The sequence below is a fragment of the Danio rerio genome, chromosome 9 (assembly GCF_049306965.1).
Source record: "Danio rerio strain Tuebingen ecotype United States chromosome 9, GRCz12tu, whole genome shotgun sequence".
NCBI lineage: Eukaryota > Metazoa > Chordata > Actinopteri > Cypriniformes > Danionidae > Danio > Danio rerio.
In genome coordinates, this window is record NC_133184.1 from 41,076,682 (window position 1) to 41,096,813 (window position 20,132).

General features: G+C 32.9%; 1 protein-coding gene across 21 annotated transcripts in view; it reads right to left on the bottom strand.

Annotated features, from left to right (window-relative positions):
- erbb4b (erb-b2 receptor tyrosine kinase 4b) overlaps positions 1 to 20,132 on the bottom strand; it is a 656,299-nt gene that overhangs the window by 71,211 nt on the left and 564,956 nt on the right. For 11 of the 21 annotated variants that reach the window (XM_073912984.1, XM_073912983.1, XM_073912981.1 and 8 more), the window contains 3 exons: positions 16,366 to 16,488; positions 13,596 to 13,694; positions 10,101 to 10,286 (listed from right to left, as the gene is read on the bottom strand). In XM_073912984.1, coding sequence (XP_073769085.1) covers positions 10,101 to 10,286; positions 13,596 to 13,694; positions 16,366 to 16,488 — 408 coding nt within the window. Of the gene's footprint in view, positions 1 to 176; positions 520 to 7,955; positions 10,287 to 13,595; positions 13,695 to 16,365; positions 16,489 to 20,132 lie in introns of those variants that run through there. The other 10 variants (XM_073912987.1, XM_073912979.1, XM_073912977.1 and 7 more) reach the window with 3 other exon arrangements.

Genomic DNA, 20,132 nt, shown 5'->3' on the forward strand with positions numbered 1-20,132 from the left:
AATGTTTCTTGAACAGCAAATTGTGACACTGAAGACCGTAATGACTGCTGTAAATTCTGCTTTCTTCTTAATATTACATTTTTTCTGCACTTTTTAAACTTACTATATTCTAAAAATCATATTGACCCTGAACTTTTAAAAAAGAACCACACTGTACCTCTTTTTAATTATATTACTTTCTTTTTAAACGATCAAAAACCATTCAGGCTGTTTCATATTCCCTTTCAAACAGTTCTAGCTCAAGTACATCAGTTCATCCTGCAGTCACTGCCTAAACCGTCACATCAACTACCACCTGCTGTGCTGTTACTCCAGTATAACCTGCTGCTCTTATGTTCAAGAGCACTTTTTTTCTTCCCTTTCAAGACTGTTTTGTAAATAATAATTCCTGAAATAGCTGCTCTGTTACTGTTTTGCTTAAATCCTAGTTTTAACACCCCCTCCCTGACCCACACAAAACCGATATACAGATCTGCTCCTCAGTGTCAGAGGTTTTGTTTCTAGTGACACAAAGCGAAGCTCGCACACTCTAAAAAAAAATTCCGTAAAAAAACGGTAAAATGTACTGGCAGCTCATTACACAAATATTTTACCGTAAATTAAAAACGGAAAACTTCTGTTAATTGACAGTGTGTCCACATTAAAAAAACTAAAAAATATCAGTTTTTTGACGGTTAAACTACTGTAAAATAACGAACCATTTTATAGTAATTTAAGGGTTTTCTATATAAAAAAACGGTTATTTTCTGTGTTTTTAAGGGTATGCCAACAGTAAAAAAGCGGAACTATTTTGTGTTTTAATAGTATACCTACTGTAAAAAAACAGACAGATTCTGTGTTTTAATAGTATACCTACTGTAAAAAAACAGACAGATTCTGTGTTTTAATAGTATACCTACTGTAAAAAAACAGACAGATTCTGTGTTTTAATAGTATACCTACTGTAAAAAAACAGACAGATTCTGTGTTTTAATAGTATACCTACTGTAAAAAAACAGACAGATTCTGTGTTTTAATAGTATACCTACTGTAAAAAAACAGACAGATTCTGTGTTTTAATAGTATACCTACTGTAAAAAAACAGACAGATTCTGTGTTTTAATTGTATACCTACTGTAAAAAGAGGACTTTTTTGTTTTTTAATAGTATATATACAGTGAAAAAATGAACAGATTCTTTGTTTTAATGGGATACCTACTGTAAAAAAAATATTATTTTACTAATTTAATGCTCTTCAAGCAGCATAGAAATAGCAGTTGGTAAGGATAAACCTATACATATGGGAAATACACTATTAATGGTTTACCACAGTAAAACAAAACATGTATTCCATACTGTATGTGTAGAGAAGCAGTAAATAGTTTGTTAACTGTGAACTTACAATGATTAGTACAAAAACAACTTTGCAATTAAAACAGATTCTTTAATGAATACAAATCATTTGAATTCCAAATAGCAAGTTATACACACAATAAATACATATTGACATGTGAATCACACAGTGAGAGGTCTTGGCAAATAATCTCAAAGCAAATTAGTTTTAAATGTTAGCTTTAAGATAATTGAGGACAAGTGGGCAAATTACAAGTACTTTACATTAAGAAACCAGGTTAACTGCAAGATGGCAGGAAACAGACGATACAACTGGGTCTTCTTCCGCTCCAATACTGATACTTCAATGGTTGTAAAAAAAAAAAAAAAAAAAAAAAAAAAAACATTACTAATGACATTTCACTTACAACTGGGGTAATTCCTTGCATGTCAATAGTTTACACAAATGAAAGTTTTATCATCATCTTCATGTCTCACTCTTGTCATTTCAAGCCTGTCTGACTGACATACTTCAACAGAACAAAATAGGAGAAATAGGAGCAACATTTTTTAAAATATGATATTTTGTGTTTTGCAGAGGAAACAAAGTCATACAGGTTTAAAATGTCAAGAGAGTAGGTAAATTATGAATGATCAATTATTCAGTTTTGGGTGAGAAATCACTTTAAGATTTTTCAAAATAAAGTGTAGGTACTTTTGACAATATTCGGAACAATAATGCAAGAGAGAAACAGTAATATAAACAAACTATGCTGGTAACACTATAATAACTACGGGCTATGATTCATTTATGAAGCATTAGCAAATAGTGAATTCATTATCTGTTAAGCATTAACTCTACATTAATAGATGTTAGCAGTTGGTTATAAATACAGCTGCAAAATTTGCTACAGCTACAGTTTAATAATTGTGTTATCAAACTTAAATGATTGATTTTACATTACTATTTATAGATAAAAAAAAAAAAAAAAAAATTATTTATATATTTATATATATATATATATATATATATATATATATATATATATATATATATATAATATTATATTTAATATTGCATTATTTACAAAATTTCTTCCAGTTGTGGCCTAATCTAAAGTGAGGATTATTTATGATTTATAAATCCTTATAAACGACAGTTAAACCTTGCTGAATAGCAGGAGTGCCAAAATATAACATAAAACTGGATAAAACAACAATAAAATAATTTAATGATATATTACGATGCAACATTTCAGTGTTATTTAGCTATGTTTAAACTGTACAGTAATTTTATTTTAGATAAGATTTATTTTTCATTTAATACAATAAAATGAATTTCATTTTTAGAATATAACTGAATCTTTAATTGTGATTTATAAGGCGATTTACAAAGCATAAACAATCCTCACTTTAGGCTACAAAACTGGATGAAGTTAACAAAAGCACTTATTAAAATAAGTATTGTATATACTTTATATACTTATTTTTTATACTTTATATACAAGTATAACAATTACTATTCATTCATGTATTTTCCTTCAGCTTAGTGTGTGCTCACACTATGTATAGTTGCCTTGAACCAGGCCGAAGCACTCTTGTCCTCCCTCCCGTCTCCCCTGACGTCCCGCACTCACATTGCATTCGAGCCTGAGCACTCTTACATCATCGATGATGTGCTGTTTAGTTTAGGAAGTGCTCTCAGCACGGAGGAGAATTCTTTAGTTATATTGTTTTAGTCGTTTGGGATGCAGTAACACGCTGTCAAGAATTTCGCCGAACAGATCAGCCACTTTTGATGTTAATAAACAATCATAAACTCCTTGTGCTGCAGGAATAGGAGGTTTGCTAAAGGCGCAGCTGTGGTGCAGTAAGGGGTTTGCGTTCATTGAACAGTAATAGTGGTTAATTTATCCAAATCAAAGTCCCTTGCAAACTGTCATAGATTAAAGACACAAACCCCTCACTGCACAACAGCTGCACCTTTAGCAAACCTCCTAGTACCTGCAGCACGTTGACTTTGATTGTTTATGAGCGTCAAAAGTGGCTGATCTGTTCGGTGAAATATTTGACTGCGTGTCACTGCATATTGAACAACTAAAACGATATAACAATATAAAGAAATCTCCACTGTGCTGAGTGAGAGCACTTGTTAAACTGAACAGTGCGTTATTGATGATGTAAGCATGCTCAGGCTCGAATGCAATGTGAGTGCGGGTCGTCGGGGGAGACAAGCACGCTTCCAGTTTCAAGGCAACTGTGCATAGCATGAGTACGCCCTTGGAAACACCCATACACACATTTACAAACACACTCATACATAACAGCCAATTAAGTTAATCAATTTTCCTATAGCTTATGTCTTTGGACTGTGGGGGAAACCGGAGCACCCGGAGGTCTTCTTGCTGTGAGGCAACAGTGCTAGCCACTGAGCCACTGTGCTGCCCAACTATTACTATATGCCTGAATAATAAGATATATAAATGTTAGTTTAAATAGTTTATTAACCATTTACTTACACATTCTGAATGATTAGAAAAAAAATACACCAACTATTCTTAAATTACTGGTTTGTAAATAATGCTATACTAAATTTAGTAATGAAAAATTAATCATTAACAAAATATAAAAACAAAATCATTAAGCACATTATAGATGTGCTTATAAGTCAAGATTACAGCATTTGCAGCTGTAGTTATAAACTGTATACTAAGGTCTGTTAATGTAGAGTTAAAGCTTAACAGAACTTTTTGCTAATGCTTAATAAATTAATCAATAGTGTTTAGTTATTATAAAGTATTACCGGTTTGCTTAATTACCTTTAAATCTTCCAAGGATTCTGAAAGTCTTTCTGGTCTGACAGGAATCGAAGGAGTTTAGATGGTATGTTTCTGCTTGGTGCACTTTTTTCTGCTATGGACCTACATTCTGGATAGTTACTCAGCATGCTCCTGTTGTAAATACAACAAACATGTATCAACTTACTTGTCTTATAAAAATGAAATAAACTTAAAAATGTAAAACCATACCTTCATATTAACTCCAGAGTCAGGGCTGCTTCCTTAGGCTACATAATGTTTAGCACATAAGAGACTAAACATGTAGCTCACCACAATTAGGGGACAGCTCAATGATCTTGTTATTGTGACTGTGGACTCTTCTTCTGAAAAAAAGAAAAGAAAAGTGAGTTGTGTGTTGGGTCTGGTACTCGTCCACATGGAAAGAACCTATATAAACATATGGTTTAATATAGGTTTTGATTTAGGTTTTTGAAATATGTGACAAATATAAAATTGGCTGTTTTCCTATATTACATGTACATATATGGGTACACATATGCACACCTATATGGTAAATTATTAATATTATTAATAATATTATAAATATTATAATTATTATGTAAAATTATTCAAATACATGTCTGCTACATAATTTAAAAGAAATTAAAAAATATATATTTACTTAATCAAATATTACAAGAAATAATTATAGTGCAAGAACAAAAATAAGGCAAAAAAAAAAAACAATAAAGGAAGATGCCCACATTGAAATTGTCTCTCTCATCATCAGGTGGCTAAGAGAGAAAAGAAAAGAGATTCAGCAGTGGACCAGTTATTTCCTTATCACTTTAAACAGACATTACCAAAATAAAGAACTTGTAACATTTCAAATGATGCAAAAATAAATAATAATAATAAATAACTGCTTGGTTCATTTAACAGATTACAGTAGCAGGTTAAAAAACCCAGATAAAACACCCACATCAACCCAGTACTTTTTAGTTTGAATACATGTTAACAAAATTCAAAACTTACTGAAGCAAAATGTGTTCATGTAAACACTTAGTAAAAATATAGGTACAAGTAATTGGTTTGCCAAATAATAAAAATAAAAGCATCAATATCAAACAAAAACCCTGACCATTTTACCTCTTAAACTTGGAAGTTTACTGTCATCCCCTGTATTAGGTACAGATGGTCCAGCACAACTGCCTGAGTTCTGAAAGAGCAAACACATTCTTGGTAAAATGACAATAGATGCAATGCTAAATATAAATCATTTTTTATTTTAATTTTTTGTATTATTTATAAAAATGCAGTACTGACCAGTCAGCATCAATTTTTACACCAACACACCTACAACAAAAATAACACTCATTCAGTTTGAAACATGCAGCACATAGTCTACTTTTATACTTTACAAACTTTGTGGATAATAAAAAAAATTGAAAACATTTAAAACCCCAGCTGTATTTTATTTCATTTGTCCATATTAATTCAAATTCAGTTTGGATTGAATGTAAGATTTAAGATTTTTATTTAGATTGCTGTGAAAATGTACCTGTACCTTGTACTTATAACCAAAATTACAGAACCTGGAAATCAACAAAGCAAAATATCAGTGAACCTTATATGTACAAAACACTTAAAACCAAACAGAAAAAAACGCTGAACATTTTACCTCTTAAACTTCAAAGTTTACCGTCATCTCCTGTATAAGGTACAGAGGGTCCAGCACAACTGCCTGAGTTCTGAAAGAGCAAACACATTCTTGGTAAAATTATAATAGATGCAATGCTAAATATAAATCATTATTGTTATGGTTAAAAATGCAGTACTAACCAGTCAGCATCCATTTTTACACCAACACACCTACAACAAAAATAACACTTATTCAGTTTGAGACAGTCTACATTTAGACTTCACAAACGTTGTGAATAATAAAAAAATGAAAACATTTAAAATCCCAGGTGTATTTTATTTCATTTGTCCGTATTAATTCAAATTCAGTTTGGATTGAATCTAAGAATTTACCTGTAACATGTACTTATAACCAAAATGAAAGAACCTGGAAGTCAACAAAGCAAAATATCAGTGAACCTTATTTGTGCAAATAAAACTCACTTAAAATCTACATAAAAAGATTTCATTTGCGATAGCACCATGTGTAGTTCACTCTATTATCAAGGTTTCATTCAAATAAAACTCCTGATCTCCTAATAGTAAAGAAAGTATTGTTTGCTATAATGAATCGAACTTGACAATTAGTTTGAAGAATTTTAAGACTGTGGAAGAACAACTCATCTTTATATCTTCATATTAGCTGCCCTTGAGGTTCTTAAAAGTGAATAAATAAATATCAATGACAGTTCAACTCGACTACAACAAACATTTAATTGTGTGCTTTAAGGTACACGTTGTATTTGAGGCCGAAAACGCATGACAGTGTAAACACTATAAATACTTTTAAATGTCACACACGTACTGTATCACTCTGTTATCTCTGTACACACAAACACGCGTCGCGAAATGCGGAAGTTTTTTTTTTCGTTCCATTTGGCGAGCGTTGTTAAATTCCATAACATTCTCATCAGTTCTTGCTTCTTATTTGCGTCTATTACCCCAGTTTGTCACGCGGGATGAATGAAATGTTCATGAGTTAAAGTGAAACTGCCGAACTGCAGTTAAATTCAGGCATCCTGCTGATTTGATTCATAAGGGCACTTGTTTGTCAGACGGCTCACCGGTCAGGTATACATCCGCGCTAAAATATCAAAGTATGAAAGTCACCCAGCTCCCAACCCAACGTTGAGAATAGATTAACGGCGATATATTTTTTTTTACCGCGCGATAAGTCTCGCGTTAACGCAGCACGTTAATGCTGATAACGGCCCACCACTAATAAAAACTTTACGAGTGTGTATTTCCCCTCATACCGAGTTACAAATGCCTCCAATTCACGCGAGTCTAACTTATAACTTACTTAAAAACCAGCAAAGCTGTTCCACTGAAACTCGGTCACACAGCCTTAATACGTCGGTCAAACTAAAGCTAACATTTGATAACGTCAGTAAAAATATGAAATTAGTCATTAATATGCAAACAAACACAGACGGTCAGGTGTTACGAGCGTTTGAAACACGTTAACGTTAGTGTTCATTAAAGGTAACGTATATCAACCAAACTACACAGTGACACAAACTTTGAATGCTATCCCTTGTTCAATGCACTGTACAAAGAAAACATTTATATTTCTATAAAATAATTAACATACCTTTTACACTCTTACAGACAAACTGACGTTTACCGTTAATCCAGTCAGGTGCAGAGGGAGTGAGTGGGTGATTGGACGTCACGCCACTTCCCGCGCACGGCAGTTTAGAAAAATACGGACAAACAACTGTAAATGAACAGATATCATATTTACTGATGAGAAAAACGTATAAAAAGGTAAAAAATCATTAGGTAAATGCTTGTTTAAATTACATTTAACCACTCATAGCTCAGTTTGATCTTAATGAAATAAAGTCTGATCTTATTAACAATATTAAACGTAATTCACTGCTGTACTTTCCATGGGCGCTTCATAAAAGACAAAAATCATTTTAAATAACGATAAAAAGGTAATAAAGCAGTCTTTTAACTAAAATGTTGTTATATGTTTTATTAATCGTACTTACCAGGGAAAAAACAGAGGAAGAAATATGTCCCGGTGTCCATCAAACGCTGTCTGAGCTGCGATCCCCTTCCCACAATGCAATTCGAAAATGTATATAAACGGAAAAACACCCGTAATACGTGTATACGGAAAAAATCTGTTAAAATATACAGTCATTTAACTGTTATTTTACAGATTTTTTTTACAGTGCAGTTTTGACGTGGAGCTGAGATCAGACAAAGCGCGTGTGCATGCAGCTTATCTGTCCCAGCAGCCTTTGAGGAACTGCGGCTCTGAGATCATTCAAATGCACTCCAAGTCTGGGAGAAACAGAAAAGAGGAAATATGACCACCGCTGGTGTGGGAGGAAGATAAACAGAGCGCTGTAGACAGCAGACAGGGTTGGGGGTCCAATATCAAAGAAATATAACAAAATGATGCTCGCTGCATGACTGGGAGGAAGAGAGATTGACTAAAGATCTGAACAGTGTTTTAATGAAAGGGTCTGACCAAAATGCACCTTTTACTTGAAACATGCTGTCATTTCTTTCTAGTTTAAACTCACCCTACAGTCATTGATTGATGATCTGAATGACACATTTAAAGTTTTTTTCCAATAAAAAAAATCCTTGTGACTTAAAAAATGACTTGAATAAAACTCTAATCCTCATGTCATTTAGTATGTAGAGAGTTATGAATATGCAAATTAGTCCCCACCGCTACTCAATTACACCAGCTTGGACTACCTGGTCTATTTTTACTTGCTAAAGATATATAAAGTACATAAAGGGGAATTTCAACCAAATTATAAAATTATGCGATAATTTACTCTATAAGTCTATATGTTATTTTGAAGAATGTTAGAAACTTGTAACTATTGATATCCATTCTATGCATGCTATAGAAGCCAATGTTTACAGGTTTTCAACATTGATAAAATATTTTTGTTGATTTACTCAGGAACTGAAGAAGACAAAAACAATTGCTAATAACTTAACATGTTTGAAGATTTCTATTTCAGATATAAACTGTTCTTTAGATATAAACAGTACATAGAGGGAGATTTCAACAAAATGTTGAATATATACTATGAAGCCAATATTTACAGGTTTCTAGCATTATTAAAAATATTTATGTCATTATTTCCAAAAAATATATTTAATATTGATTTATTTGCGTTTAACAGAATATTGATTAAAAAATGGTGTGAACTACCCCTTTAAAGAGTGATAATAATTGATGGAATTCAGCCACATATGGTTGGACTAGAAACTGATACAGAAGAAGAGTGAATTAAATAGGGTCGATGTGTCAGATGTGGTAAAGCGGCTCAACAGTAATTGATATCATTAGCCTTTGACTTGATTATGCTATTAAACAGTGAGTAAGGTGTCACCAATTTAACACACCATATTCCTGTTTGCCATCGCAGAAGCTATCTTTTGAGAAAATTAGAAAGAGTAAAGCCATTTACAAAGTCACACTTGAAACAGAAATTGATGCCATCGTACTTGGTCTGACAGTGTTATCAAGCAGATAATAATGTGTTGCTATTTTCACGAAAAAAAAAAAAAAAAGTCTATTCACTTTCTCAGACTATATCCTTCTAAAAATTCATATCCATCCATAAACCCTCTGAACATCATAAGAAAACAGTACATGAATACATGAAAAGTCCATTGATGGCATGTTTGAGATAAGTGGATTATTAATGCTGTCTTTTGACAAACCACCTGTAAGTAAGACACTTTCAGGAAAGAATATGAACAAGACTGTTTATGTATTTTATATACTGTATATACACTACCTGATAAAGGTCTTGTTGTCTATCAAAATTAGGAACAGCAATAACTTGACTTCTAGTTGATCATTTGGTATTGGAAGTGGCTTATATGAAAGGCAAAGGCCTCTATAATGTTCACATCTGGTGACTGGGCTGTCCAATCTTAATGGGCACCCTTAAACCTACCCACACCACCAAACCTGACCATAACCCAACCTCTATCCCAACTCAAGAGCACCACAAGTGTTCTCAAATGCATTAGGAACACAGTAAGTACATTGTATTTATTTTTTTATTCAAATACATAGTAGTTAAGAACACAATATAAAGTGGGACCTAAAAACCTTGTCCACATACAGTATGTAAAAAAAACAAAAAACAAACATTGAAAACATGATTTTCCGCTCGGGGTCTCTTTAAGGGTTTGCATCCAAAACAAACGAATAAGACTTTTGATAAAACAAGCCATATTACCACACATATATCTCAACAAATACAAAAGAAACAAAAAGCAGTCTCTACTACTGTTGGATTTAGTTAGCTACAGAGGGAATCTATGGAGTCTTACCTTTGCGATCTGAACACACCAGTTGAGCAGTAATTGGGAGCCGATGTTGTCTTTGTGTTCGTGCACGTAGTCCAGCAGACAGCCGTGGGGCATGAGCTGAGTGACCAGCTGTATGGTGGGACTCAGACAAACACCTAATAACCGCACCAGGTGAGGATGTTCCATGCTGGCCATGATCAGAGCCTCCTTGAGGAAAACAAATGAATAAATAAATAAACTCAGAGCACAGTAAATAAACACTACTAGTCAAATGCTTGGGATGGTTACATTTCATTCAAAATGTTAAAAAAAAAAAAATAAATAAAAAAAAAAAAAAAAAAAATATATATATATATATATATATATATATATATATATATATATATATATATATATATATATATATATATATATTTTTTTTTTTTTTTTTTTTTTTCAGATATTTTGACATTCATTTGTTTAAAATTAATGAATGAATAAATAATACTTTACTGACCCTAAACATTAGAATTAAAGCATGCTTAATTTTTGAAAGACCCTAAACAGGGTATATGCAGGAAAGGTTATTTTAATACCTTTTTAAGACTTTTAAAAGACCTTCTCAGAATATTTTAAGGCCTTATCGCCACTTCAAGTTCTAATCAGTATCAAACTTTTAACTTAAACAAATAGACAGATGATAATAAACAGTTGTAGCTAAATAATAAATCAAATAAATCAATGGAAAATAACCATGCATGCAACAAAACTCAAATAAGCTTGGAAGAAACAAAGCTTGAAAGAATAAATTATGCGGTTGTTTTCAGCAATAGGCTTCAGTCACTGTTTAAATCTTTCTCCAACCAGGAGAACGCAAACTTGCATTTTCCCATTTTGCCATCTGTTTCACTATGGTTTCGCTACATGTGAGAGTGTCACATCATCTTTCTGTGTTTGTCTCAAATTATGTGACATCACCTAGACAGAGGAGCTTGGCTGGACATGCCCCGGCCCGAACTAATCACATGGATCGAGCACCCCATTGTTAATATTAAGAGGACAATACATTTATATGCTTTTTTTTTTTTTTTTTTTACTTTTTTGGAGTCAAACACTTTGGACAACGCAAATTTTAAGACTTTGTAGAATGCAATTAAGACTTTTTAATACCTTTTAAGGGCCTTAATAACTTTGTTTCTTGACATCTGCAAAAGATGGATGATTTACCAAACAGTATTATTACCCATTTACCACTAATACAAGACAAAAACACTTTGAAGATGACTATATTAAGCTTATTAAGCTTGCTTAAACAAATCATATGAATATATCAGTTTAATGTGTCTCAGTACATCCTGATTATAGGCATAGTTGAGCCAAGATGTAAGGGGGAAAACTTGATTTTCTTAACATTTAGCTAGCTTTTTTTCTTAAGTAAAACATTAAACATAATTTTGGATAAAACTGGGATCTTTGGTTATTCAAAAACTGTAGGTCAAAGGCTACAGGCACTTTAGGAGATATTAAAATAAATAAATTGATGAAATACGTTCTTACTTTTATTCGCAAGAAAAGTGGCTTACCAGTGGTTTTGCCTGACTTTTATTATTATTATTATTATTATTATTATTATTATTATTATTATTATTATTGTCATTAATAATAATAATAATAATAATAATAATAATAATAATAATAATAATAATAATAATAATAATAATAATACTAATAATAATAATAATAATAATAATAATAATTTTATTATTATTATTATTATTATTAGTAGTAGTAGTAGTAGTAGTAGTAGTAGTAGTAGTAGTAGTATTATCATCATCATCATCTGAGTGCTAAATTGCCCTTTTACAAAAGCTAAACATATTTTAGAAGTCATTTAGCATGGGAACAAAATACTACTAAGAATGCAACTGTTTGGTTGCTCACTTTGTTCAGAACATCTTTGTGTTCAGCGGATATTAGAAATGATTTTAGAAATAAAATAAGAAACCTGCACAAATCATCTTACACAGAGAACCCACTTAGGATCTAAATTCCAGTTTATATCCACCATATTTAACCTGTTTTCCAAACAAAAGATGGCAGAAAAGGCATAAAAGTATCAGGCCAAAAAATAAAAATAAATAAATAAAATGCAGAACGTAAAAAATACATATAATTTACACAAACAGCTAAGGGGATAATTCAGAAATAATATCCAAACCCTGGGCCATAAGGTTATATTACTGCAATAAAGGAAGCCTCTGCCATTAATATGATTTTAGGCCTTAGAGGAATCCTCTTACGTTTGTTTGAACAGTTTAAAAAACTAAAATTGTGTGCAGCACACATCCCACGTCCGCAAACACACACACAAACCCATTATCTGAGCACTACATAAAATTACACACTTGGCAGTTATATAATGAGCATCCACGCTCCTGCTATTCTCCAGCTGCTGAGATGATTGCATGAGAGAATGCTGCTCGCCCAATCAACAGCGGGGGTCAGCGTCAACACGTCTGATCCGCCTTCACGCGCTTCTGTGCTTTAAATGCAATACGACTGGATCTGTTCGTCTGCAAACCCCTAAGAATATTCTGAGAGTGAAATACCCATTAACACTGACGAATTGAGGGAAATACCTTATGTGTGGGAGTCATGGAGAGGGCACTGTAATGCATGCACATTTGAAGAGAAACATGCAGAACTAGAATCATAATAGACTGACATCTAAGGGTGCTTTCACATCTGTGGTTCGGTTAATTTGGTTCGGACCAGGGGCAACAAATGATACATTGTTGCATTGTTGTGCTGTTTTTGGGTCCTTTTTACACCACACTGATTGCTTTAGTCTGAACCAGTTGAAAATGCAGTCATGTGACAAAATCCACATCATTCATTGGCCAGATATTATTGAACGTATTTCCTAAACTGCTTTTCGATTGGTCAGAATTACATGCCCGTTTTTGAATAACGGTTGTTAGTTTCATTTAGCTTCAGTTGTTCATTTATTGGGAATTAAAGTTTTTTTTGACTAGTTTTAGTCTTAATTTTTTGTTTACTAAAATATCTGATGAACACTCATTCAGGATTAAGATTGAGTAAATGATAGCAGAATATTAGAAATTCCTTCAGAAATAAATAGGAAATGTTTATGGCTCAAATTAGACAGAGAACCTGCATATGATAAAAATTCTGGTTTACAGCCAACATATTTAACCTGATCTGGTCCAAACAAAAGATGGGAGGAAGCATAAAGTATCATGCCCAAAAATACAGAATCGAAAAATTACATATCATTTTTTTGGAACAGGAACAGGAACAGGAACACATGCACAAAAATAACCTGTTTTAGACTTCGCTCAACATGGGTGTAAGAGGGCCTTTGGTAAGTGTTTCATAGTCCTTGCATCATCTAAAAGGATGGGCCAATTCAAGGTTTACATGCATTTTTCCTTTTGAACTACTAAAGAGCTGAATATTCGCTTAGTGGAATTACACAAACTAAAGCTGCAAGCCTTGCAACAGAGTGACACTCACATCCATGAATTCCACATTGGCTTTGGGGCCTGTCGCTTCGTTCAAGATCTTAATGGCAACAGGAATCTTCACAGTCTCACCCTCAGGAACCCAGATGCCCTAAAATCACACACAAAAAGATATTTCTTTCAACTTCATGTAGAAATTGGAGAACTGAAGGTAGGCTTTTTTCTAAGATGTTCAGCACTGTTCTTGATGAATGTCTAATGTGTTTGCAGTTGTGAGGGTGTTTTGATTGGTTGCTAGGTGGTTAAAAGAGACCATGCTCTAATACCTCCTTCAAAGTATGTCTATTGGATATTTTCATGGGTTTTGATCACTACTGATCTGAAGATCAAAAGTTTGAAGTTGGAAAAAATGTTTTAGATATTTTTGAGAGTCTCTTCTGCACACCAATGCTACATTTATTTGATCAATATAATACTATTGTGAAGTATTCTTATAGTAACAGTTATTATAAACAACTGCTTTCTATTTTATGTAATGTAATTTTAGTATCTTTATAAAATGGCATAGCTAAATTTTCAGCAGTCAAAACACTACTCTTCAGTGTTGAATAATCCTTCTGCAATCAATCTATTGTTCTATTATCAATGTTGAAACAAGTCTCTATTAAGTTTTAACGCTACAATGGCACAATGATAATGAACAATAGGTAGTGCATTAAAGGAAAAATAGAATGATAGAGTACAATTATAATGTCAGATGGAAAAGGGGAATGATAGCTCGTATATAGACCACAAAAAATCGATAGAATAACAGATAGAATGACAACAGAAGGAGTGATATATACAACAATACAATGACAAACAGACATACATACTAATATCATAGTTAAAGGCAGACTTCTAACTTTCTCTTGTGAAATTTAAAATAAAAAATATCCCAGGTAATGTTTTACAGAGCAAGAAAATCTTTTTAAAACTAAAAAAAAAAAAGGTGGATAAAGTTATGGCATTCCATAGCAAACAGTTTGTGTGTCCCATATTGTAAATCCCATATTGTAAATAAGAATATGTCAATAAATCAATTTTGACAAAAAAAAAATGTCAGATAGAACCTAATTCTAAGGTGACGATATGCAAACACTTATAATTGTAGTATATTTTTTTCAATTACTTTATTTTTGCAACATTTTTTAAGAACGGTAGTGTTAATAACTAATGTATTTTATTATATAACTAAATTTAATAGCATAAAATGACATCATTTTGCCATCATGGCAGTACATATTATTCACTCGTTATTTTGCAAGATACTAATATTAAGTTTAAAATGCAATTTAAACAATTAAAGGTGCAGTACGTGATCTGCCAAAATGCAATTCGGTTAGCATATTAGCTTTGGACGGCAGGGGAGGAACTGTGTTTCAAAGCCACGCCTCTTGATATTGCGAACGTGCCCACCTCGACACGAGACACACAACAGCTGTTTATAGTGTAGTTCATGTCATTCGCCAGTTAGAAGGGTATGTAGTTGTTGGTTTGGCGGCGTGCAGGAATTTCACTCATTACTAAGCCACGCTTTACATGCTATTTCAGAGTGAATATTCAGAGTAGCATGGTAAACAATATAGGGAACACGTCACAGGCTGTCATTGTTCTGTCATGCTTTGTTGTTAAACTAAATTAATAAATTATGGATGCTGTAAAAGAACCTTATGAAATTGAAAATGCTCACATCAATCTTTCACTAGGAGATTTTAGTGGCTGGCCAACATGTCTGTGCATAACCCATTTGTAACAACTCAAACTACATCAGTGTAAAGCTAAAATTGTTTTAAAACAGAACATTACCTGTCTAACGGCGGTTATGACGGATACGCGTGAACGGAGATGCGCAAAAGTCAAAATTTGCATTTGTTGAAAGGCAGTTTGAGCTACTTATTGGAAATATGGGGGATGTCAGCCCAACAATATTTAATTGGATGAACATTTTTTTTAGTTTTATGCCTTACCCAGAATATAAAAATACATATAAATACATTTTATATTTTTTTTGGGTTACCATATGGTCAGGTTAACGATAGTGGGTGGATGGCTGAATGGTCAGGTTAACGATGGAGGGTGGGTGGGTGGTTGGATGGTCAGGATTAAGCTGCGGTCACATTAGAGCTTGAGCATTTGATATTCTGTCGTGCGGCGCTGTGAAAAGGGGCGGGATTAAAAAAGCTAATTAGAAATTTTAAAAAGCTAGCGATTGCACCATGTTTTAAATTTCTGTCCAGAGAGGTCATGTTTTGATCCTTGATTGGTCTCACGCAGTCAAGTGATGCGATTTCGCAGTTCAGAGTTCACCAAGCTTAAACTTTGCACCGCAGCAACCTGCGAAACTTAATGCATTACCCTGCGTTTCTGGTCTGACACATTCGCGTGCATATGAACGGAAGTCTATGGGAGGAAAAGCCCAGAGTGATCGTAGCTTTATCGATGGTGGGTGGGTGGATGGATGGTCAGATTAACGATGGCGGGTGGGTGGCTGGATGGTCAAGTTAACAATGGTGGGTGGGTTGATGGATGCTTAGGTTAACAATGGTGGGTCGGTGGCTAGATGGTCAGGTTAACAATGGTAGGTGGATGGATGGATGGATGGATGTTTAAATGTTGGATGGATGCATGGATAGATGGATGGATGGATGGAAGGATGGATGGATGGATGGATGGATGGAAAGACAGAAATCATCTGAGCAACATTAAACATGCAGCAAAATATATGGGTAACATTGATCTTTCTTCGATTTTCCTAATTTCCTCCTCTCTGATGTCATTACCTTGTAGACAGTGCCAAAGGCTCCGGCTCCCAGGATCTTCACCCGTTTCAGCTCCGTCTCTTTCAGAATGCGCAGTTGGGCCTGATTTGGGGCTGCACCGCTGGGGGTCAAAGGCTCCACCAACTGAGACACAGAAAGCAAAGAAAAGGCAGACACTGTCAAAAGCATTCCCAATCAATCCGGACAATCAATGAACGTTCGGCTATAATTCAAATAAACTCAAGAGCCCAGACCATAGTGTATGAATTACATGTAATTTATTTAGTCTTTCTGCGCCATTATGTGTCGCATATCAGAGATTGGGAGTTCAATCAATGCATAAAAACCCCTGGTGATAAAGGAACTATTGAAATGCAATGAGAGAAAGAGGGCCAGAGATAAGAGGGAAAACCAAAGAGAGAAAATACAGGAAAGAAAGACAGAAATGGAGAAGGTTAACCTGATAAAAAAATATGAAGGGAGAGAGTGTGTAGGAGAGAGATTGGGAAACGTAAGAGAGAATGAGCGATAGAGAGAGAGTGTAAATCAGCCATTCTATGGACCCTTTGCGGCATCCCCCAGCTCATCACAGCCGCCTGATTAAAAAACAATAGCGCTTCTTCATTTAAATGGAATTGTAAATCAGGATCCCGGACACAGAAGGCGGAGAGCCAGTTGAGGGGACGAGCAGAGATTCGGGAGCTGTCCATGCAGGCGGCGCTGAAACACACATCAGGAGCTGTCCTTGGTGCTGAAAAACAGCACCAGCAATGTGGAACAACTCATTTTGGTGACAGTAGCTATGCTTCCATACGGCTGGTTTGATATACATTTTAGGTCATCGCATTAACAAAACAAAAGAAAGGAAACATCACGTACACATACATTTTGTGCTCCATTGCATACATTCTTAAATCAATAAAAAGTATATATTGTACAATATAAAAATATAAAAAATATATAAAACAATATAAAAAAAACTGCATAAATAATACAAACCTGTATAATTTCCCAATGAAAACCATGCAGGTCAAAATGTTTTAATCTCAGTAAACTGTTTTATTCATTCATTCATTTATTTATTTTTTTATTTATTTGAAAGCAATTATAGCAGTGTTCCAATTTATTTATTTATTTATTTATTTATTTATTTATTTATTTATTTATTTATTTATTTATTTATTTATTTATTTATTTATTTATTTATTTATTTATTTATTTATTTATTTATGTATTTATTTATTTATTTATTTATTTATTTATTCATTCATTCATTCATTCATTCATTCATTATTTTGATTTATTTGATCAAGCACCTGCTTAAATTAAACTTCCTTGGGATGTGCACACATTGACCTTCTTTTCATTCATTTTCTTGAGATGCTAATTAATAGTCATGTGATTTTGACTCAGCAGATGATGTGCTTGGATAACTACCAACCAGTGGACTGCTCTCATCGCACAACTACTCAAATTATTCAGCAAAAAGTAGAGCAAAAGGTGCATCCTCAAAATCATTTTGTAGTTTTTTTTCTCCTAATGTGTTGACAAGCTTCAGACACTGCCCCCAAACACAAGATAACATGACCATGTGTGTTACTACTATGAGCATTGTCTGAGGTGCAACTTATTACAACCTACAAAATTTAAACTAAATATTATAATTGTTTAGTTCTCTTTATTTTTCGTCTTTTTAAAATTTGTATTTAACATTTTCTATAATATATAAATTTGGGTGTATTAGCTTTTGGACCAATATCTTAAGTTATTTTGTTCCAGATTTGGCTTCAGTACTGACTAATCTGATGTATGTGCACAAATATAATATTGCATAGTTTACTATTAAAAATATTCATTTAAAAATAGATTTGTGAGTGGTGTATTTATATATATATATATATATATATATATATATATATATATATATATATATATATATATATATATATATATATATATATATATGATGAGCCCTGTATATTGTTTACCCAGAGTGTTAACATGGTCATAATACAACAAGTAATACAAACATTTAGTTTGGGCTAGCTTTTGCAGCAGGACAATGCTTTACAATGCCCTTGATGGGTGAACATTAGCCAGTTATGGAGTGTCTTTTGTCTCTCCAGGTGTGAATTATTCATGACCGTTGTCACTCCCATGTATACAGATAAGATGACCCACAATAGAATTTAAAAATGTAAATTATTGTAATGTTTTTTTGTTCTTTGTTTGGACCTTGTTTTAGCTACATTTTTTTTTTCTCCAAAACCAACTATCATTTTTGTTTTTCTAAAATACGCAAGCATGTACATCGATATTTCTCACATATTATTGTAGCACAGTTTGTGCTGAATATATATATATATATATATATATATATATATATATATATATATATATATATATATATATATATATATATATATATATATATATATATATATATATATATATATATACACACACACACACACACACACACACACACACACACACACACACACACATGTATGTATTTATGTATGTATGTATGTATGTATGTATGTATGTATGTATGTATGTATGTATGTATGTATGTATCAGAGGGTTAATAACACAGAAAATACTATTTTTATTATTCACATTTATTATTACTTTTAGTGACAAATTTTATTCAGTTGAACACATTTAGTGTAAAAGATGTTTAATATACACTTTAAAATACACTTTTAATTTTGCGCATAAAGTAAATTCACAACTTGGGCTGGAAACATAGCTAATGGGTATATGGGAACATTCAAGATGATTTGGGTTGTTGGCACACAAGATGACATCCATTTTTACACATGCGTGCCTTCTGATGTGTTATGCGTGGGCCTGCTGTAGATTACTGTCTGTGGAGAGAGTTATCCTCTTTGTTTAATGCCTAAGGCCATATGGATATATGCACACATGAAGAGGAGGGGTCAGAACCTTCGGGTAAAGAAACTGGGGATCCTTGTGCAACCTGCACTTTTATGAACCCTCCACCCACATTGCAATATGAAAAATAAACTTTGATATTACAGAATGGATAGAAAGAGAACGAGTCAATGAAAAGGAAGGACTCAAATGGTAAGCATTAAAAAGAAAATATAAGACATAAGTGAGGCCATATTCATGCTAGCAAGGACATGATTTTTGATTAATCTTAATTTCATTAACACGTATCTCTTTAAAAAGAGGTCCAAACACAGGCTCTTCTTCTTAGCTTAAAATAAATTAAGGGCTCATGAGATTTATGCAATCATCAAAAGCAGTCTTTTATGAAGCTAAAGAAAGTTATTATTAAAATCTTAATTAACTGGCATTTTCCATTGATAAGGTACAAACCAGTGTCTGGTGAACAATTAAGTATGGTTAATGAAAGGAAGCAGTTTAACCTTTGTAGAATACTAAATGGCAACATCAGGTCAAATTGAATAACATCTTAGCTTTTTTTGCATTTTATTTTATTTTATAATGAAGTTTTCTGGGATTGTTCTTGTGTTATCAACACAACTCAATTAGGAATTAACCGAAATAAAAATTCTGGGCCGAGCCTGAAAATTCTGGATGCATTTGTCCAAAAATCTAAACTGAATGTGAAAAAGGCTTTGTAACAATTATATACAATGTAATATAATATATTTATAATTATAATAATTAGCAACTTTTTAAATGTAACTCAAAAAATGAAACTACACTGATTAAAAAAATAAAAAACAAAACAATAATTTAATTTGCAGCAAATAGTTGACAGGCGTCATTTTACTAGTGGTGCGATGACA